We start from the raw sequence: 19,278 nt of genomic DNA, 5'->3' as shown, positions 1-19,278 counted from the left end.
AATGACAATTGCTATTTGCGCTTCGGTTTTGTTCGCCATTTGAACAATGACTGGGTTATACTTAATGCGATGCTTGAGTTATGGTAACTGGTTGTGGCCTCAATAAATAAAACTGTCAACTAATGTACAGTTTACAAATAAGACAAAAAGCAACTCTTCACAAGGGGAAAAGTGAGAGAATAGGCTTAACTATTTGTAAACATTTTATAAATGGAGTGAGAACAAGTTTATCTTACATATTTATGATCAGCAAGAAATCAGAAATTGCCATGCCTGTCTCAATCATAAGACTTCCTTTTGTTGGACACAGGTAATACTTAGTTCGAGACTTAGTTATACTTAATGCGATGCTTGAGTTATGGTAACTGGTTGTGGCCTCAATAAATAAAACTGCCAACTAATGTACAGTTTACAAATAAGACATAAAAAAAGTGAGAGAATAGGCTTTACTACTTATATTTAACCATTTTATAATTCGAGTGAGAACAAGTTTATCTTTGGAACTATTTTATAGTTACATACTTAAATATGTATGATCAGGAAGCCTGACAGCAATCCCAATAGCGATGTCTGTCTTGATCTTCAGACTTCCTATTATAATTCATCCAGCTGTCATTGAAACAAAGTGATTTAATATTTGAATATTTTCGAAGATATGGTAGTCATCGTGAATGCTGACCATCGATGACAAATGCAAAATAAGTAAAAATGATTTCTAATGACAGATAAGATACTTAGTATGGAATCGGTTGAATATAAAGTTCATGGTCCATGATCATCAAAGAATAAAGTTTTTATTTGCAGACACAGTGAGGGGTATAAGTATAGCTTCGCCGCAGATTAAGCACTGTTTTTAGAAACTGTAAAGGCTTATTATACTTTTTTATAAAATTTTAAAATTGCACAGCTATTTTAATTTATAGACTTGCTATCATTTTATATACAGTATATTTTGCTTAGCTGCACCGATACTTAGCTGCATCGGCAAGATAGCTGCCTCAAATTTTCTTTTGGCAGCATTTAGAGATGATTTTGTATCCAAATAATTACGTTTAATAGCTTTGGCACTTAAGCGCCTCATATCGGCAGTCAATTTTTGCCATTTCTATGAATACTACAACTATAAAAGTTAGCTGCGCCATCTTTGATCTGTTTTTATACTCCCTACCTCCCTCCCTCCCCCTTTCCAACGCAATTAGCCAACAATTTCATGTGAGACAAATTGCATGAAACGAAATACGTATGGCAGGCGCGGGAGCGGATTTACAGTTATGATTTTTGATTCCTTGCTTTCACTTTTACATTCTTCAAGAGAGCATTCTGCTTGCAGCTGCAATGCAAGGCTTAGTTTTTCTCGACCTGTTGAACGCGTCGCGCCGTTTGTTTGGAGTTGCCGGTAACTCTGAGAAAATGTTTAATTAATAGTTTAAATATTAGAAATATTATGTCAAAGCATATGTGCATATTAAGTTGTGTGTAAAGTGTTCATAATATGTGTTTATTAATGCGAGAATACTGCGCGATTAATGTGCTGCGCACATACATACATACTTAAGTGTGTATGTGTGTGTTCGTGATTTCAAATAAATTGCGCAGTGCCTCAATTTTTGTTTTTATTTTTTTTAGTGTTTATAAATATGATTTAAATAAGTAAATGTGTTCAATTTGAAAATCATGTTTAATTAAATCGATCGCAATTAATCTGTATGCAAAGGTAAGTACGCAGCGATTTATATTAATGATTTTTAAATTTTTTTTTTATGTATGCATATGTGCATACACACGTATGAATAGAGTTCACTCACATAACAGACACAAAAAAGAAAGAAAGAAAAAACTCAATTAACAGAACTTGCCGAATGTGTTGTATAACAGATTGCGAACTTGCTTACATTTGTGTGTTGAGTCTGTTGTATGAAGACATGCCAATAAGTTGGCGTTTGGGTGGTCGAGCGCCCCAACTTGTCGCAAAGGACCAAGAGAGCGCAGTTAGATCAATCAGAAAAGCAAGAGAGAGTACGTATTCTCTTAAAAAAATGTAAGGTAATGAAGTAAGCATGGAAGACACAATTATACTTAATAAATAATTGGCAAGTCGAGACAATTCCTTTTATACGGTATTTGCACAATTAAAGAAGTTACGATTAATAGTTATAATCATAATATGAAACAACAACTGGTCGCTGTGGATCTTTGGGCTTTGTAGGAAAATTTACAGAGTATTTTAATGCAATTTGAAGCAAGTTAAAAGATTAAATATCAATTTAATTACTGAAACCGCAAATTAATTATGTATGTACATATAATAACCAATAACAAATACAACTTCATACAAGTATATTGTCAATAAACCGCGAAAGATAAAAATTTTACTTAAAAATTAAAGTTATGTTTGCTGCCTTTGAAGGACAGCTGCCTCAAGCAAAGTATACTGTAATGTAACATTTTTTAAATAACAGTTTGGTTTTATTATTAGTAATAATTGCTTACATAAATTATAGATTTATCATTAGTTTCTTGCTCTAACTGAATACGAAATACGCTTTTGCGTCAAACAAATTATGACTCAATGAGCACCAAACACGCGTGGAACAAAAGTTAAACAATATAAAAACAAATTTGTTGGTGTCCCATTTTAAGTTGTCATTAAACGGAATATAGTTGAACGATTTTTAATAAAACAGTGTTTGGAATAAAAACACAAGTTTATTTAAAAAAGAACGCTTTTTCTTTTCCTGTCTTTCTTTCCTATTCAACGAACTACTTGTACATAAAAGCGCCTTCGGAACATTTATTTGAACTATGTAGTGCCTTCTAGAAATGATTGCACAGAGAAATGATTGCACATGTATTGGAACAGTTCATCGTTATTACAAAAATCCGGCAACTGTGCGTTACAAACAAACTTAAAATTCAGCTTTTCTGATTGCGGTAGCCGTCACGCCAAAATTATGTTATGGGTCAGCTCTACCTCAATGTCGTTGTGACAACGAAAAACACCTAAATTGTGAGCTTTGTCAAAAAATAATATTATCCCTTTTCATATCACACTGTTCGCTATACTCAACGGGTGAGGGGAAATGTTCGTTTTGTGAGAGAGTATGTAACACAGCGAAAAAGTGTTATTCAAGAAATAGTTTATCTGTTTGCCCATAGAAAGGCTTTCTTTCTATAAGATCTAGATGTTTTAAACTTGGCTTAGCATTTCTTTAATAAAAACTCAAGAACAAAAAGAACAAATTTTTGCTGACAAATTTATCTGAAAGGTGTTAGCAGGATTGGTTTTTCTTATTTATGTGGCTAAGCAAGTCTTTTTATAATGAAAAAAGAAACCATTTAAATCTGACAAAACTGCAATATTTCGAATGCTTAGTTGATTTATTTAATGTGCTTTCTGGCATGCGATTCACAGAAAAATGTGTTTCAAAAAGAAGCAACTTAACATTTCTTATATGTAAGAATTAATTGAAATAAGTTCCGGTTCGGGAATATTCATTACTTTTCAATGAAAATGGTCAGAGATTCTCCACAGAATTGGCTGCAGGGTATTTCGCATTCGTTTCCATTCCGTTTTCTGTTTAAATTACTAAACTTTGGTGCTAACTTTGCTTTTTGACTTTTCATTTATTTGCTTAAGCCATTTCACATTTTTACAGTTTGCCTATCAAATCAACATTTGCATTTCACTAGAAAACACGGGGGACATAGTAACCCACACACACACACACACACACACACACACACACACACACACACACACACACACACACACACAAAATCGAAGCCAACAGTAAACACACACCTTTGCTTGTACACACATAGATATGTCGTCATATGGCTTTCTTGCCACACCCACTCGCAGTTACCTTTATCGACACGTGTGTGCAACTCCCCCATGAAATGCCAAGGTAAGGAAAACCAAAAACCAAAAATATATATGACACCGGAGTGGCCAGAGAGGCTGGCGACGAAGACATGTTAGTTACAACTCCCACAATTTTATGTTTTGTGTGGCTGGCAGCCATAAAATACGGTCCCAACACGCAAGATGTCTGCGGACGATGAGAAAGCATGACTTTAGTGAAAAGGCAACGATTTTAGTTTGCAGGGTCAGTGCATTTCACAAATGCAACAAAAGGTTCATATATTTTTGCTGATTTTCGCGAACAAAGTCAACAACAGGCACGATACATTGAATCTATGGCAACAAAATTGAAAAATCATCTGTATTTCTTGACTGTTGCTTTTGTTATACACTTTCCACTACGCAGAGTACTGCCATTCTTTTGGGATGCATTGTAAAATTTTACATTTTGTATATAAAATATATATATACAAGTATATATGTTGTATATAAAATTTGATTCTTGCTGTCGTTCACTTTTGAAATAGTTAGATAGAAAATATATATTTAGGGAGTGGAAGCTTTAAACAATTTAACCCGCAAGTGAGGGTACATACAAGTATATATGTTATACAATCTTCCAATCTTCCGAAATATCAAATCGATACCTTAGCTATTTTAAACCATACCATAACCAATACAAGATAGATGTAGGCGCTGAAGCCAGTCCTCGATGGACCATATTAAAAACATTGAATTTTTCTTCTTCCTTTTCAATATAACAGGAATCAGAGCGAAACCTAAGTAACCCCTAAAAGGGAAAGCTTTCTAATCATAGAATATATAGCTTATTTTCCAATTTATTAAAATAAAAAAATGAATTGAAGATTTCTTTTAATTATTCAGGACAAAAAAATTTAATATTTAGTTGATAACTAATTTAAAATAAACACAAACAAAGATCACAGACTGATCGGTAATTATTAATCTAAGTATTGACGTCATTGAATTATCAATTATAAATTATTTTTGAAAGGTGCGTCAAATAAAACAATTCTATTGGATTATACTGATTAGATAAAGCATTGACACAGTTTTCTGTTGATAAAGAATTTAATGCAAATATGTATTTTTTTAAACAAAATATTGTTTAACAATCTTAGTTATTATTATATTTCACTAAAGAATTTGATTTAAAAATACGATAAAATATATTGTTTTTAATGTTTTCGCACTTGAAAAAAATTAAGATCTGTAATATTTCAGTAGAATCAATTATTATTGCTTAGAAACAGATACAATTATTCAAATGTGTAAAATTATTAACTATATACATAGCTTCAACCCAAATTTTCTTTCATTTTGAACATCTCGATATTTAATAATTTTTTATAGATTTGAAAAAAGTGTTATTTAGGTTTGGAGAATTGCGAAAAGTGCTTTAGAGGCTCCGAGGGTATTTAAATAGTCGGCACACATGAACATAAAGATAGTGTTTGTGTTGTGTGTATATCTGTGTGGCTTTTGTTTGTTCTCAGGCTGTGGCAGATTGTTTTGGGATTTGTGTAGAAATATTGCACAATGTGGCGCAATTAGTGGGCGCATAGAAATGATATCAATAGCATGCAATATTGTAGCCGCTGCTTCACTTCATTAAATAAATATGAATGAGAAAAGCTTTTAACAGCGAGTAGTGAGTTAGTTCGATGCAGATACACGTACTACGAGTATATGCGCATAACTTTGTTCCTTGGGGGCGACCCTGTGCTAGGGGTGGCTGATTCAAGTCAAGAAGCTAAACTTCAAATCTGTAGCTGGCTAACATTTTGTGTGTGCACTTGAACTTCCGGCAATTATGTATGTAGCTCGACACAGAAACTCAGACAAGTTGCATGAAATTTATACCCTTGTCGCACCACATGGCGTATGCGTGTTATTTGTATCTGCCTCTGTGTGTGTGTGTGTGTGCTTTTTTTTTTGAACAGAGCTATAAAAACGTGTCAGCATTGTTGTGACGTGAGGCTTTAGACAACTATTGGGTGGCTTGTTACCATTTTTTATTTGCCTTCTGCACATTGACTAATGTTTGTGTTTTTGTTGGCGCACAGCTGCTCAAAAATTAATGAACATTAGTGTCGCACATGCCCGTTGGCAGGGGAGCTGTGGGCTGTCGTTTGTCGTTTGGTTTTTCATTACGCCAGCAAACTTAATGAGCTGCTTTTAGGCGAGTTCCTTTCCTATCCCCCCTGGGCACTGTCGGTTTTTTTTTAATATAATATAACTAATTGTGCATGCATTTTGGACAACAAATTGCTAAAACCGAGTGGCTTGCTTGTTACACAAATATATAGTAGCTGAGTAAGCTATTGGATTTGGTGTACATTTGTGTGAGGAAAACGAATGGAAAATAGTTGGAAATATTGGTATAAAGCGCATTTGAAGGATTTCCTTAAATATTAAAGAATTTTAAAAGCAAGCAATTAAAGTAATTATGTGTAAAATAGTCAGTCTTAGCTTCTGTTTTTGAATTTTTCAATACTTTTGGCATATAATTTCGCGTAAAAAATATAGTTGATAAAAACTTTTATATAAATTATATTAAAAAAAATCTTTACTTTTTTAAAAAATAATTGTAACCTTGTTATTTTCATTTTTCATTGTTTTCTTTTTTATATTTGAACGAATATTTTGTATATTTCCATATTTTCAAATGGACAGTTCTTTGTCAACGATAAAAATAAATAAATAAATGAAAGCTTATACAAGTAGTTATGTAGTTGAAGTTTCTGAAGTCTTCAGTTAAAAAGATTTCTACATTAATATCTTAAATAATATTCCCTATATTGTTCAGGAATTGTAAAATGTATTTTATATTTCCTAAACATTTTTTTTCCCAAAGTAGTATTGGAGTTTAAAAGAATGGGAGCGCAGTTTGTTGGGAAATTCAATCTCTAGTTCGAAAAGAATGTGCAGAATTTGAGAATGTGAGTGTAAGCATATGGAATCGTTGAGAGGTTTGTATGTATAGTATGTCCATGTCTGAGTCTTGTTAGCTGGAAGAGTTTCTTATTTAGATTAGATTTATGGTAGATTGGTTGATAGTGTGGCAGTTGGGTCAGTTTTTTCGTAACTTAATTTCCAAAGTACTTATTGTTTTCAACCTCATTGATGATTTCACAACCCCATAAATATTAGATAGCAGCAATATTTGATCACATTGGTGGGAATGGTGAAATCATTTTATATGAAATACAAAGCTTTTTAATCGCATTGTAATTTGTTGTTATTTGTAATAAGTACTTAGGCTCAAATAGTATTTCCGATATTAAGTTAAGTCTACATAATTTTATTGTTGGTTAGAGCAATTATTAAGTGGATTCCATAGACGATTTTGCTGTTAAGTCCATAACTAAAAACTTATATACGTAGTTAGATTGGCTCAAAATTTATTTGGCAGGCTTTTAAAGGCGTTGGCCGTTTTAACATTTTATCCTGCTTTGAACTTCCTTAATCCAAATGACTGTATTTATTTATTTATTTATTTCAAAAATCTACATGTTGGTTGTGGATAATTATAAGTTCTGCAAATTCAAGACCAACATAGTTTCTTGCTAGTTGTAGTTGTTACTAATAAATGCTTCTTAGTAACACAGAAATAAATTACTTTTGCCCTCGAGGGTTGCACTGTGAAGCAAAGTTATTTGATATGCGGCGAATATTATCGCTTAGTTGGATTATAATTTATCATAAATTTCCAAGAAAAAAAATGTAATGCAGTGTGAGTGGTCGTACTGAGATTATTCCAAGTGTTTGACATTATTTCCGATTCCTAGCCACTACTGTTAACTGCAAGCGCAATATTTTCCTACTGCTGTCTACGTCAACAAAGTCCTTCTCGTCTATTTAGGCGGGTGTCGTTAACAGGTTCTCGGACATGCCAGTGGTTGGCGTGGTTTGAATGCGAGCGTGCATAGCATGTAAATTATTCTGAACTATGGGTGGTTCGTCATACATATCCACAGTGGTTGTGCGAATCATCGACTCGTTCCTTAATTTCAAATTTGAACAAAAATATGCCGCTAGCCACAAATGTTTAACAGTGCTACGTGTTTGAGTTAAAAATGATTTAAGAGCATTTATTTTAAATTGAATTAAATTACTAATCTATGTTTATTTAATTTTAGGTATTTTTTGTGAATTCGAAGTAACTTTATTTGTGTTGTCAATTTTGTTTTCCCCAACACTGTACTGCTTATTAATTAGACCAAGACAATTTATTTTAAATTGAATTAAGTTATTAAAATATGTTTATTTATTTTAGGTATTTTTTGTGAATCCGAAGTAATATTATTTGTGTTGCCAATTTTGTTTTGCCCATCACTGTACTGCTAAGAGAATTTATTTTAAATTGAATTAAAGTATGAATCTAAGTATCTTTATTTAGTTATAGGTATTTTTTGTGTTGCCAATTTTGTTTGGCCCATCACTGTACTGCTAATTAATTAGACCAAGAATAACAATAATTCTTATCACACACACGCCCACGCACACACTTGTTGCCACAAGCAGGCGTTCCACACCCACTTATTGTCGAGATCAGGACACTCGGAAGAGGCCCACAAAACCAATATACATAAGCACCTTTTGTGTCTATTGTTCGGCTATATCGTGATAAATTAGCTCAGCCTTGGTCTATTGATTAACAGAGCCTTCGAGACTTGTGGTCAATCAACGGTTCATTTCGCACCATAAATGTGCAAATACACACTCACACACACATCAACACCAACACACACACGCACACATTGATTGACGAATCAATTTAATTGAACAGCATTTGGAGTAACGGACTGAGGGACTGAGGGACTGACGGACAGACCACAACATTCAACACATTTGGCCCATCTCCCCACAGAGTACCTTTGAGTGGGAGGCTTACCTTGAAACGCGACATGCCCGCGCCAAAGCTGCGAGAACTGCCCAAATCGTCATCGTCTAGGCCCAGCATGGATTCGTGCAACTTGGCGCTGTGCCTTCTCAGCTGATAGCTGCCCGCACCCCCCGCTGCCGAAGCTGCCAAAGCGGCCGCCGATGGCTTGTAGTAGTAGGGCGCATGCCGGTGCGAGTGTGCCAGTGTGTGGTGTGGATGTGCATCTGCCGCAATGACCATGTCCGCGGTAGCGACATCCTCAAAGCCGCCAGCCAGCAGCTCGATGGGATGATCACACTTGCAGCGGTGCGGTGGTGCTGTCGTAACCCCCCCTGCTAGGCCGCCGCCCGTTGCATGTCGCTGTTGTGCATGGGGAGTGGCAGGCTGTTGTTGTTGCTGTTGCTGCTGTTGCTGGTGCTGGTACCTTTTGTTGCCATTGTGGTGACTGTGACTGTTGCTGCTGTGCGGATGTGGCGGCGGCGGCGGTATATCTGCGGGTGTTATATAGATTTTGCTGCCCTGTCCATGCTGCTTACTTGGCCAGTGGAACTCGTCAAATTCGCTCGAGTTGTTGCTCAGTTGTTGCTGCTGTTGTTGTTGCCAGTGTAGTGCAGCCTGCAGCTTATGTTGCTGTTGTCGTGGACATGATTGCTGCTGTTGTTGTTGTTGCTGTTGTTGCTGTTGTTGCTGTAACACATTGTGGCCGTGCTTGTGGCTGTGGTAACGATAATATTGATGGGCTGGACCCTCTGCAGTGGCCGGCAGATACTTTTGGCACAAGAGAGCATAAAAATTTGTTGACAACACTGTTAAATGTTTGCCAAACTTTGCTTGGTCGCCGGCAGGGCAATTGTGTGTGTGCGACTGTGTGTGTGGCAGTGTGTGTGTTACTCGTGCTTGGCTAGAAACGCAAAAGGCAAAACAATTGATGCGACAAGTACAGGCAAGAAAAATGAAAAGGCAAACATCAACAAGCTGCACTCTACTTAAACAGCCAAAAACTAAAGCTGGTATATACTCATAACAAATAGACTTTAAATATATACTTGTACTTGAGAGCTCTGTTCAATCTACATAAAATGTATATGATTTGTTTAATTGGAGATCAGTATTGTGTGTAAGTATTTTAAGCATCTGATGTAGAGTAACAAATTGTACGAGTGTTAAACGTTTCTGGGTTTTGTTTGAAAATTGAACTATTTAAATTCAATTTAAAATATGTTCTGATTTATTTTGTTGAACTCCTAGTAAGCAGGTTTGTGTTTCATATATGAAGAGCAATATCATTTACTAAGCAATTAAAAAAATTCCAGAGCTAGGCAATACTTTAATATGAAATTCGATATCAAATCTTAGTTTTTATAATAATACTAATATGAAGACATACACAACAATCGGTTCACTACAAAAATATATGATGATTTTTTATGTCCACTCGTAGTATACGATTATTATAGATCTAAGAACTGAATAGGATAAAAAAATAAATAAATAGAATTTTTGTGATTTAGAAATTCGTTTCGAAGGGACTAATTTTTAGAAAGGCAATAATATTTCAGTTATTGATATTCTATATCTGCAATTACGAGAAGCGACTCGGCAGTCACCCCAACGCACTAGCGAGGCGGCTCCTGTCCAAACCTAAGAAGAGAAGACTGAAGAAGTGCCATCCAAAGGATCTCCCCACAAGAGCCCTTGTATAAAATACATAGTATATATCATAAAATATAATCATTTTTCATGTAAAACATTGTAAATATTGTATATATGTACATAGATATAAGTGCGTCCTATAGATGCTTACTATAGACAACTTTTGTATTCCCTAACTTTCAACTAGCTTAAGCTGCCATATTGGTAGTAGAAAACTAGTTTAATAAATTGTATATATGTAAAAAAAGAAAAAAAAAAAAAATATTCTATATCTATGGAACATTTAAGTGACTCATTCATTTTGTTCTCATTTTTTTTAAATAAAAAAAAAACAATCAATAGAATTTTTGTGATTTAGAAATTCCTTTCAAAGTGACTAATATTTAGAAAGGCAAATGTTTCCGGTATTGCTATTGTATTATGGGGAATATTTAAGTCGTTCATTCATTTTGTTTTCATTTTCATTTGCAATTATAGGAAACAGTTATGTTAATTTATTGAATCAAGCTTATAAGGTAAAGCAATAATTTGCAAGAAGATTTCCTTCTAACATAATACGCACATATTTTATAAAGTCTGCTAATGTGAATCTTTGATTAAATTAAAAAAACTTAGTATTAACAAATTTTTTTCATACGGAAACTATGCTTTGTAGTTTTATTCTCGACATAGTATAAAGAACAATGATATTACAATGATATTAAAGTTCCCAAATAATCGGAAAATCACTTTACAAATTAAAAATTTAGATTGTAAAAATAGCAAATTTCATTAAAAAACAAATTCATAGAAATCTAGGTGTTGTATAGGCCTCTAATGCCTAATTGGATGGATGAACACATTCGTCCAAGCCTTTACAACCCTAACTAACCTAAAACTATGCATATCGCTCAAAATTCGATTAACGCATAATAAAGTAGGAGAATAAACCACTTATTATTTAATCCACAATATCAATTCATATATAGTAAACACACATTCTAAACTTAATCAAGAATAGTAACTTACAATATTGGTTCAATATTTATTTCATTAAACTACATAAATATCTTTCCATTCAAGTTAAATGAAGAAAATTTGATAAATTATATGAAATCTAAAGCATATCCTTACATTAATTTACTTTGCAGTTAAAATTTTGTTGTAATGTCTGAACCTAAATCACGTTGGCCAAATCAATACCATAACTGCATTGAGCTATTATACTTGAGTTTAATGTAATTTCCATTTGTGGAGAGCTGCTCTTCTATTTAAGAGCAAACACAAGTGGTTTAATTGGATCGCTCTTGCCAGGTGATAAGTGTTTGACTTGGCTTGGTGGCAGTCTCCACGAATTACGAGACCACAAGCCCACTGACCAAATGGCACAACCAAACCAAAGTAAGCCAAGCCAACTGCAGGAAAATAATTTGGGGAAAATGCATTAGGCCGGTTTGGTAGCGAGCAGACCGCAATTATTTAATTACATTGTGTTTCCTGGCTGGTCTTAATCAAGGCAAAGAGCCAAGCCGAACAAGTCAGGCATGGCACAAAGAGCGGCGAACTTTTGTTGCAACTTTCCGCTGCACAAAGGAATCGTCATCATCATCATCATCATCAGCCCTAACATCGGGAACGGTCTTAGCGCCCACATACTTAAACTGGCGCAGAGAGATGGAACCGATTCCTATCGCTAATGATGATCAAATAATGGCCAAATGCAGGCCGCACAGCACAGGCGTCTTGACTGAGCAATAAAGGGCGAAAAATCGTTAGCCTACTTGGCAGCAAACCAAAACGAAGCGCAAGGCAGGAAATTTCTCTGGCCCTCAACTGTGTCACACGTATTCATATACACATGTACACATGTATGTATGTATGTAAATAGTATGTATGTGTATAGGTGATACATGTACGAGTATGTGGCTGCCTCGTCGTGGTGTCTAACGTAATGAGCGGCCCTTTCACTTTTTTTTTATGTAAACAGTTTCTGGGCTGCAGGGTTCGTTGGTTGCCTGGCCTGAGAGTCACTGTCGCAGTCGCAGTCAGTTGGCAGCCGTCGCCGTCTGAGCATTCCAAATGATATGTAAATACCAAACAATTTGCAGAAAGAAGGGCCAGTGCTTTGAGCATCCGCCATTATTTGATTACTGGATGATCAATATGCCAAAAAAGTGAGCAACGTTTTGGCTGCAGCATCATTTTATTTTGGCAACAGCTGACGAACATAAATGTGTATCAATGTTTTATTTACTTAGCAACTTAGCACAGAGTTAAGAAAATAATGTAACAGGAAAGAAATATATTCTTTGCAATCTTTAATCAGCTTTGCACAGTTTTCAAAGAGTCTGGTGATACTTCTTTCATGTTCATGCTAGTTAAGGGGTATTTAAGTTTTAAAAAAAAACTGATCAAATTTTTATTTGTTGCTAAAAGCTTTAGTGCTCTGAAGGTGGATAATATCTAGTTATGCTGTTATATGAAAACTGAATTACATAAACAAACATTTTAAAAAGTATTCCAGCAATGTTGCAAAAATAACAATGAGGTAAAAATATTATTAAGGGTTGTTAGTCTGGCAACAATTGGACGAAATTTGTGCTATTCTAGATTATTCTAATTAGCTCATTCGTCCTTGCACAAACCAGCTGGAGAGTATAGGTTTAAAAATATTATTAAGGGTCGTTAGTCTGGCAGCAATTGGACAAAATTTGTGATACTCTAGATTATTCTAAGTAGCTCATTCGTCCTTGCATAAGCCAGCTGTAAAGTACTAATCAGTTTAAAATCAGCTGCTATGACGGACCAGGTTTAGCAAAAAACAATGTCCTAAAACTTTCTATATATTTTGTTTATGTGCGAAAGCATTTTAAGGAGCATTTATTGTTGAACACACTTCCCGATAAAGGTGCGTAAAAGAAAGAAATACGGCACTGTTTCAAGAAAATCAGCACAAATCAATGATTGACTAATCAATTACATAACTGATCTGATTCACCATTAATTGACAGACCATATACTGGACACTAAAGAAATTTAGCACAGATCTTAAATAATGAATAAAGATTTAACACAAAAAAAAAAAACAAAAAATATTAGTTGAAATATGAAAAAGGACAGCATTTTTTTTCAAATATTAGTTGCAATTTGTAAAAGAACTCAAAAGCATTCTCTTCCATTTCATTTTGTAAATAAACAAAAATTGTAAAACCTTTCACAAAAAGTTCTCAAACGCAAAATATTAAAACACATATTTCCAATTCTCATTTGTGATACTAAGACTTAAGCAAACCAGAACATTCTAAGTACAAATATAAATGAATGTACTTCTCGACACTTGTTTATCTAATGTATAATAATTTAAATTTAAAATATCATTTCGACAATTTACGAGTGCTTTTGAGAAAGGAAATTATATTGGCAGCAAAATAAATTGAGCTTTTAGCTTCTACAAGTGGCAAATATTTATTTGACTAATTCGGATTTGAGTTCTTCATCCCGGCACTGTGGCATTTATTCAGTTTAAAACACATGCAAATTGAAATACAAAAGGCACAGTCAAACGTAATAAATAATATTTAGCCATGGAACATTTATGTAAATGATGGGAGCATGTGCAGAAAACACCAAAGTGTAGGCAATAAAAATCAGAAGGCGGCAATACATAAATAATTTTATGGGCTATGCGAAAACGACTGAAAATGGCTCATAATATGCTCATAATTTTTGGCCCAAATACGCGTGCCTGCTTATTGCTTAAATGAATATTCATTCGAGCTTACGTGGCTGGGGGCTGGACGAAACCCAATAACCAATATCAACAAAATCTAAGCTAAAAACAATACAAATGATCATGCCAACTGTATTAATTTCACTTCACACATTAAAATGGCAGTAAAGCTACAAAATCATGCTATATTTTATTTTTGCAAACAATGTCAACAAGATAACTAAATTGTTGAAGCAAATACTTGTATTTGTTTGTCTGTTTGTTTTGTGTTTTTCTGGAATATTTCAAAATATTAAATGTTAAGTATATTACCTGATCGGTTGGTGATGTGTCAATCACCGTAGTACCATTGCCAGACATTTTATGTGGCTTGTGGAGTTTAGAATCTAGTTTCTGGTATTTTATTTAGCGGTTTGTGGGGCGCATAAATCACAAATAACAAGAGAGCTGAAAAATAAAAAAAATGCTTTTATTATAATGCATATTCTCAATGGCTAAAACGTACGATATTATTTTCATTTTAAGCAGTATGTAACGTTTTTACGTTAATTACTAATAGAAGAAAGAAACTCGAAGCAGGTAACAGGCGAAAATTCAAACCGATTTACCGACACACTTTTTTTTTAAGTGATTCAATTGTTTTCATATTCCCATAATAAATCAATAGTTGGCTTATTGATTGATTTGATTTTTTTTAATTTTATCCCTAAGGGAGCCATTTTTATTTGCAAACAGGGATATTTACGAAAACAAAAATGGCTCTGCTTAGTTAGAATCCTGCGAAATATAATCCCTATATGCATTTGTACGGTCTCAAGACAATTTTTGATTCAAAACGCGGTATCTAAGATTGCGTGTGAATTAACGTTTGGAACTATATGTCTCATTCAGAAATAATTTTGCGACTATATAAGTATATAAGATATAATAATATTTTTACTATAAATCCCAATTTCACGTAATAAATTTATACGAGCTTAAAACGATATAAAATTGTGTGCTATGTATCTTTTAGATTTAATAAATTTATGTTTCGTGGTATAACATTATCCAGTTTAATGAATTCTAAAAATATTCTTCTTTATACATTACATGCAAATAAAGCTAATTGTTTGTTTTTAAACAAAAAATGGCAAACAAATTAAGGGCGGTTTTGCTAGCAGGGATTCAATACATTTGAGCTTTAACGATTAAAAAAAGCATTTCATTAGGTATTTTGTTGTTATAATTGTGTAAATTCATTTAAGTTTTCCTAGAGTTTTATTTTTAATCATTTAGTTGCCATAATTTCATTAGAAACAAAAAAGATTCAAGCAAACTGGTAGTTCAATTGCCAGACAAGCTCCGACCAAACAATAATTTAAATATGCCGCTCAGAGTTCACATTTGAAATGTTTTACTCCTCTAAATGGCTCAGTCCGGGTCGAATTTGGTCTTGAATTTGGAATTTGGATATTGGTAAGCAATTCTACGTCGAGTGCAGTAAATTTATATTTTGAAATTTTTGCATTCAAGAAATACTTTTTTCTCAAATTTATTTAGTTTGCTGTTTGCTTGATCATTTTTCTGATTAAGTTCATATTGTGTTTATTCATTTATAAAAAACTTGCAATTCTTTATTTTTAAATTTTAATTATTCAAATGCATTTTTCATAGTTGCCAGCTTTTCATATTTTTGGCCAAAAATTTGTTTACATTTAATTTTTGTAGCTAACCGAGGTTGAATAAAACTAATAGCTTTTATTTACTTATTCATTTGTTTATGTTTCAGCTTCAACTGAAACAGTTCATCAAAATATGATGAAAACAAATATTTCTCCGTGAATATTTAAGAACAGGCAAAATAAGTACAGATATATTTAAATTCTTAGGCAATTGAAGAGACTGTAAAATTATAACAAAATTGTTAAATGAACTCTTAGGTCTTATTTACATCAGTAAAGTTGAACTGAAGCAAACTTTTGGTGGTCGTATAAAAACTTTATATAAAACAAAATTTTCGGAAACTCGTTTGAAAAGCTAAGCTGTTTGTTCAAAATAAATTCAGTGACGGCTGTTTCCGCTTGTCATTTAATGCAAATTAAACAATTTAAATAAACAAAGAGAGACAAGCGTAAAAAATACAATACGCATAAAAAAAAGACGCTCTGCCGTAGACACACACGCATTTCCGATTGTTTTGGTTGGGTACGCGTATGTGTGTAGCTCACCATATTGCACATAACTCATACGCCACGTTGCCTTGCGCCAGACCGTCTACAATAGCAATAAAGGCGCAGGCGAAGACATCGACGAGGAGGAGGACGAGGATGTCAAATGTTTGCTTGCGGTTTTCAATTGCCAGTGCCAACTGGTTGTGCCAGTGCCAGTGGCTGTGGCAAGGACAATGGAAACAACAACGAAAATATCGCAGACAACAAGGCAGTGCGCATAATATAAATAAGAAAGTACAATCTAAATTGAATTGCGTATACGCAGATGAAAAAGCCGAGCATAAGTATTACATAAATAGAAGAAAGTACTCGTAGGCAACAAAATGTGAAAGAATGCAAAAGCAAATACGGAACACTTTACCAAAATGTGATAAATGTGTAGTGACCTTTTTGGTTGAGTTATGACCAATGCGCATAAAATATGTAACAGCTCCAAAAGGAAACAGAGAAAAATGAATATTTAAGCAGCAGGGATTGCAATGAAGCAGAAACGTTCAAAAAAGAACTTTTTAGTTTTCCAGCTGAAATGTTTACATAGCAGCTTTCTAGTATTTATACATTTTTTGCTATAAATTTCCATTTTTTAAATTCAAGCAAAAAGTAGTTCTTTGTCAATACAGGTAGTTTTTCTTTAAAAAAATTTAAGAGCATTTACAAGTTTTTCCTACTTATTTTAAAAAATATTTTCGGGTAAATATTTGAATAGCATTTAAAATAAATATTTGAATTATTAATGAAATATTTGCTAAGAAAATTAGTTTGTTTTTTCATTTTGTGTGTGAGATATTTTAATTCAAATTTATAAAATTTGAAATATTTAAATTTTCAAAAAGCAAAGAGTTAAATGAGGTTTAGAGTGAATTTATTTTTTGGACAAGCGAGTAGGGATTATAAGTATGATCAGATAGTAGAGTATGGCCTAATCGTCTTAATTGTGGGCTCTAAGATCAACACCACAATTCTCATGTGGTATATTAATAATTTAAATGATTTATGTACTCAGCTTAAACATAAATGATCCAAAATATCTGTTGTCGTAATAATCTGATTAGGAAATATCAAAACATTTTATTTATTTTTTAATTTCATTTTAATAATACAACAAGTTGTGCTGGCAACACAGATTATTTAAAAATGTTTTATATTATATTGTAATATATTATTTTATAATACATAACGTATTGATATAAAATAATATATTATGTTATAATTTCAACTTGAAAAAAAGGAACGCTTTAAAAATAACTATACTAGTACAATAGTGTGTATAAATTAAAAATATAAAAAACGAAATGTAAAAAATAGTAGCTATCTTAAGAGAAATTAATAATGTAAATGATTTAAGTTATTGGCTCAAACTTAAATTTTGAAAAAAAAAACTGTTTTTGTAAGCTAAAATATAAGCTGATTAAGAAATATTAAAACTCGAATTAATCATAACTTGCTTTGAATGTGACGAGCGAAATTTGCGAATAAGTTAAAAATGAAAAGAAATTAATGTGCGATATAATTTAAGATTGAAAAATGTACATCATATATTCCTAAAATGCTCATCCGATTGAACATTTTCCATAGTACACTTACTAAGTATAAATGGGCCGCTTTATAGCTCGCTGTTGATGATTGCTCGAAATAGCGACGCTCCCCAATACTCCGACCAGATTTAAATAACTTATTCCCCTTATCTCTGTTGCTTTGCATAATATGTCGAATGTGTCAAAACAAGTTACATTGCTCGAGACGAGTATGCGGCAGCATCCCCCTGTGGCATATCCTTCCCCCGCCCACCTGTGCGTGGGTATTACCGGCCGATTTAATGATGTCATGAGGCGTGTGCTCTCGCTGAGCAGCCAGAGGAGAAAACTGCGGGCGCTTGAGGCAAAGAAATTGCGTTTGATCAAACAATTGGCTGCGATGAATAGCCAGGAGTTGGATTGACAGAAACTCCAATGGTTGAGTGCGAAGATTAGAACCTAAAGCGTATGCTTACAATGCTAACAAACTTTCCACAGTTGCTGAGGGGCTTCGGTGCTGCAAGAGCGATAAAGTTATTTGGATGCCTGCAAAATTCTCTGTGTGGTAAGTTTAGGTTTTGCCTAATGGGCTGCCATCAATCAAGCAGACATAAAACTGACCACTTGCCCCAAAATTGTTGTTAATTTTCTTTGGCTTACAGAAAAATGTCCAAGGGTTTCGAGTACATAATGGTCTGGAGTTGGTCTCAGCTGCTCCATTCTGTAAATTCATTAAAAATTAATGAGTTTTGAAAGTGCGTTGTAAATTCTCGTTCATTTGGGTTGCCTTACAGTATTACAGCTGCTTCAACACCAAAGAAAATTCTTACAAATCGTTTTACTATTGATATGTGTAATGTTTACTAATCACCAAGTTTCCCATCTTACGAGTACGAGTATGTACATACATACACACATATGTATGTATTCTCAAGCTATTTGATTCTGCTTTTCTGCGTTTGTCAAGTGCGAGAAAATTGCAAGTGGCAGTCAACAGACAGACAGACAGACGAAAAAAAGAAGACGAGCAAAAACGAACGGAAACAGCAGCAATGTCTGTAACACAGAGCATTGAAAACTTTCATCAATTTTCTATTTTTCTCTTAACTGGGAAAGCAGAGCAGCATGGCGGGTGATAGGAGTAGTAATCCAGCCAATAAACAAAGGGTGTAGCAATGGACATTCGCCATTTGAATTTCTTTTCATTTCTCTTCTTAATAAAATCAAATACTTTTCGGAATACTCGAGATTAATTGTACCAAATATCTGCAATTGATTTTGATTTGAAATTTGCGAACAGGTGTTCAAATTGTTGTTTCTGATTAAACAAACTTTGCACAATCTGGCCACACTAAGCAATTAATGCTAGCTTTTGGCATGCTTTTGAATTTATCTACTTTTTAAGATGCATAAAT

The 19,278-nt window shown here is 33.7% G+C and overlaps 1 protein-coding gene and 1 long non-coding RNA gene across 2 annotated transcripts in view; one reads left to right on the top strand and one right to left on the bottom strand.

Moving 5' to 3' along the window:
• Positions 1-19,278, bottom strand: part of LOC115632553 (venom dipeptidyl peptidase 4-like) — a 78,572-nt gene that overhangs the window by 7,513 nt on the left and 51,781 nt on the right. Inside the window, exon 3 of the mRNA XM_030529768.1 lies at positions 14,449-14,583. Within this exon, the coding sequence (XP_030385628.1) occupies positions 14,449-14,496 (48 nt within the window). The 5' untranslated portion in view covers positions 14,497-14,583. The remainder of the gene's footprint in view (positions 1-14,448; positions 14,584-19,278) is intronic.
• LOC115632556 lies at positions 18,027-18,690 on the top strand. Its single transcript, XR_003996295.1, has 3 exons — positions 18,027-18,301; positions 18,362-18,428; positions 18,526-18,690. It is a non-coding gene; the product is annotated as an uncharacterized LOC115632556 (long non-coding RNA).

The sequence above is a fragment of the Scaptodrosophila lebanonensis genome, unplaced genomic scaffold (assembly GCF_003285725.1).
Source record: "Scaptodrosophila lebanonensis strain 11010-0011.00,11010-0021.00 unplaced genomic scaffold, SlebRS2 tig00001415-arrow-pilon, whole genome shotgun sequence".
NCBI classification, from domain to species: domain Eukaryota; kingdom Metazoa; phylum Arthropoda; class Insecta; order Diptera; family Drosophilidae; genus Scaptodrosophila; species Scaptodrosophila lebanonensis.
This window is presented reverse-complemented; position numbering and strand designations above follow the sequence as displayed.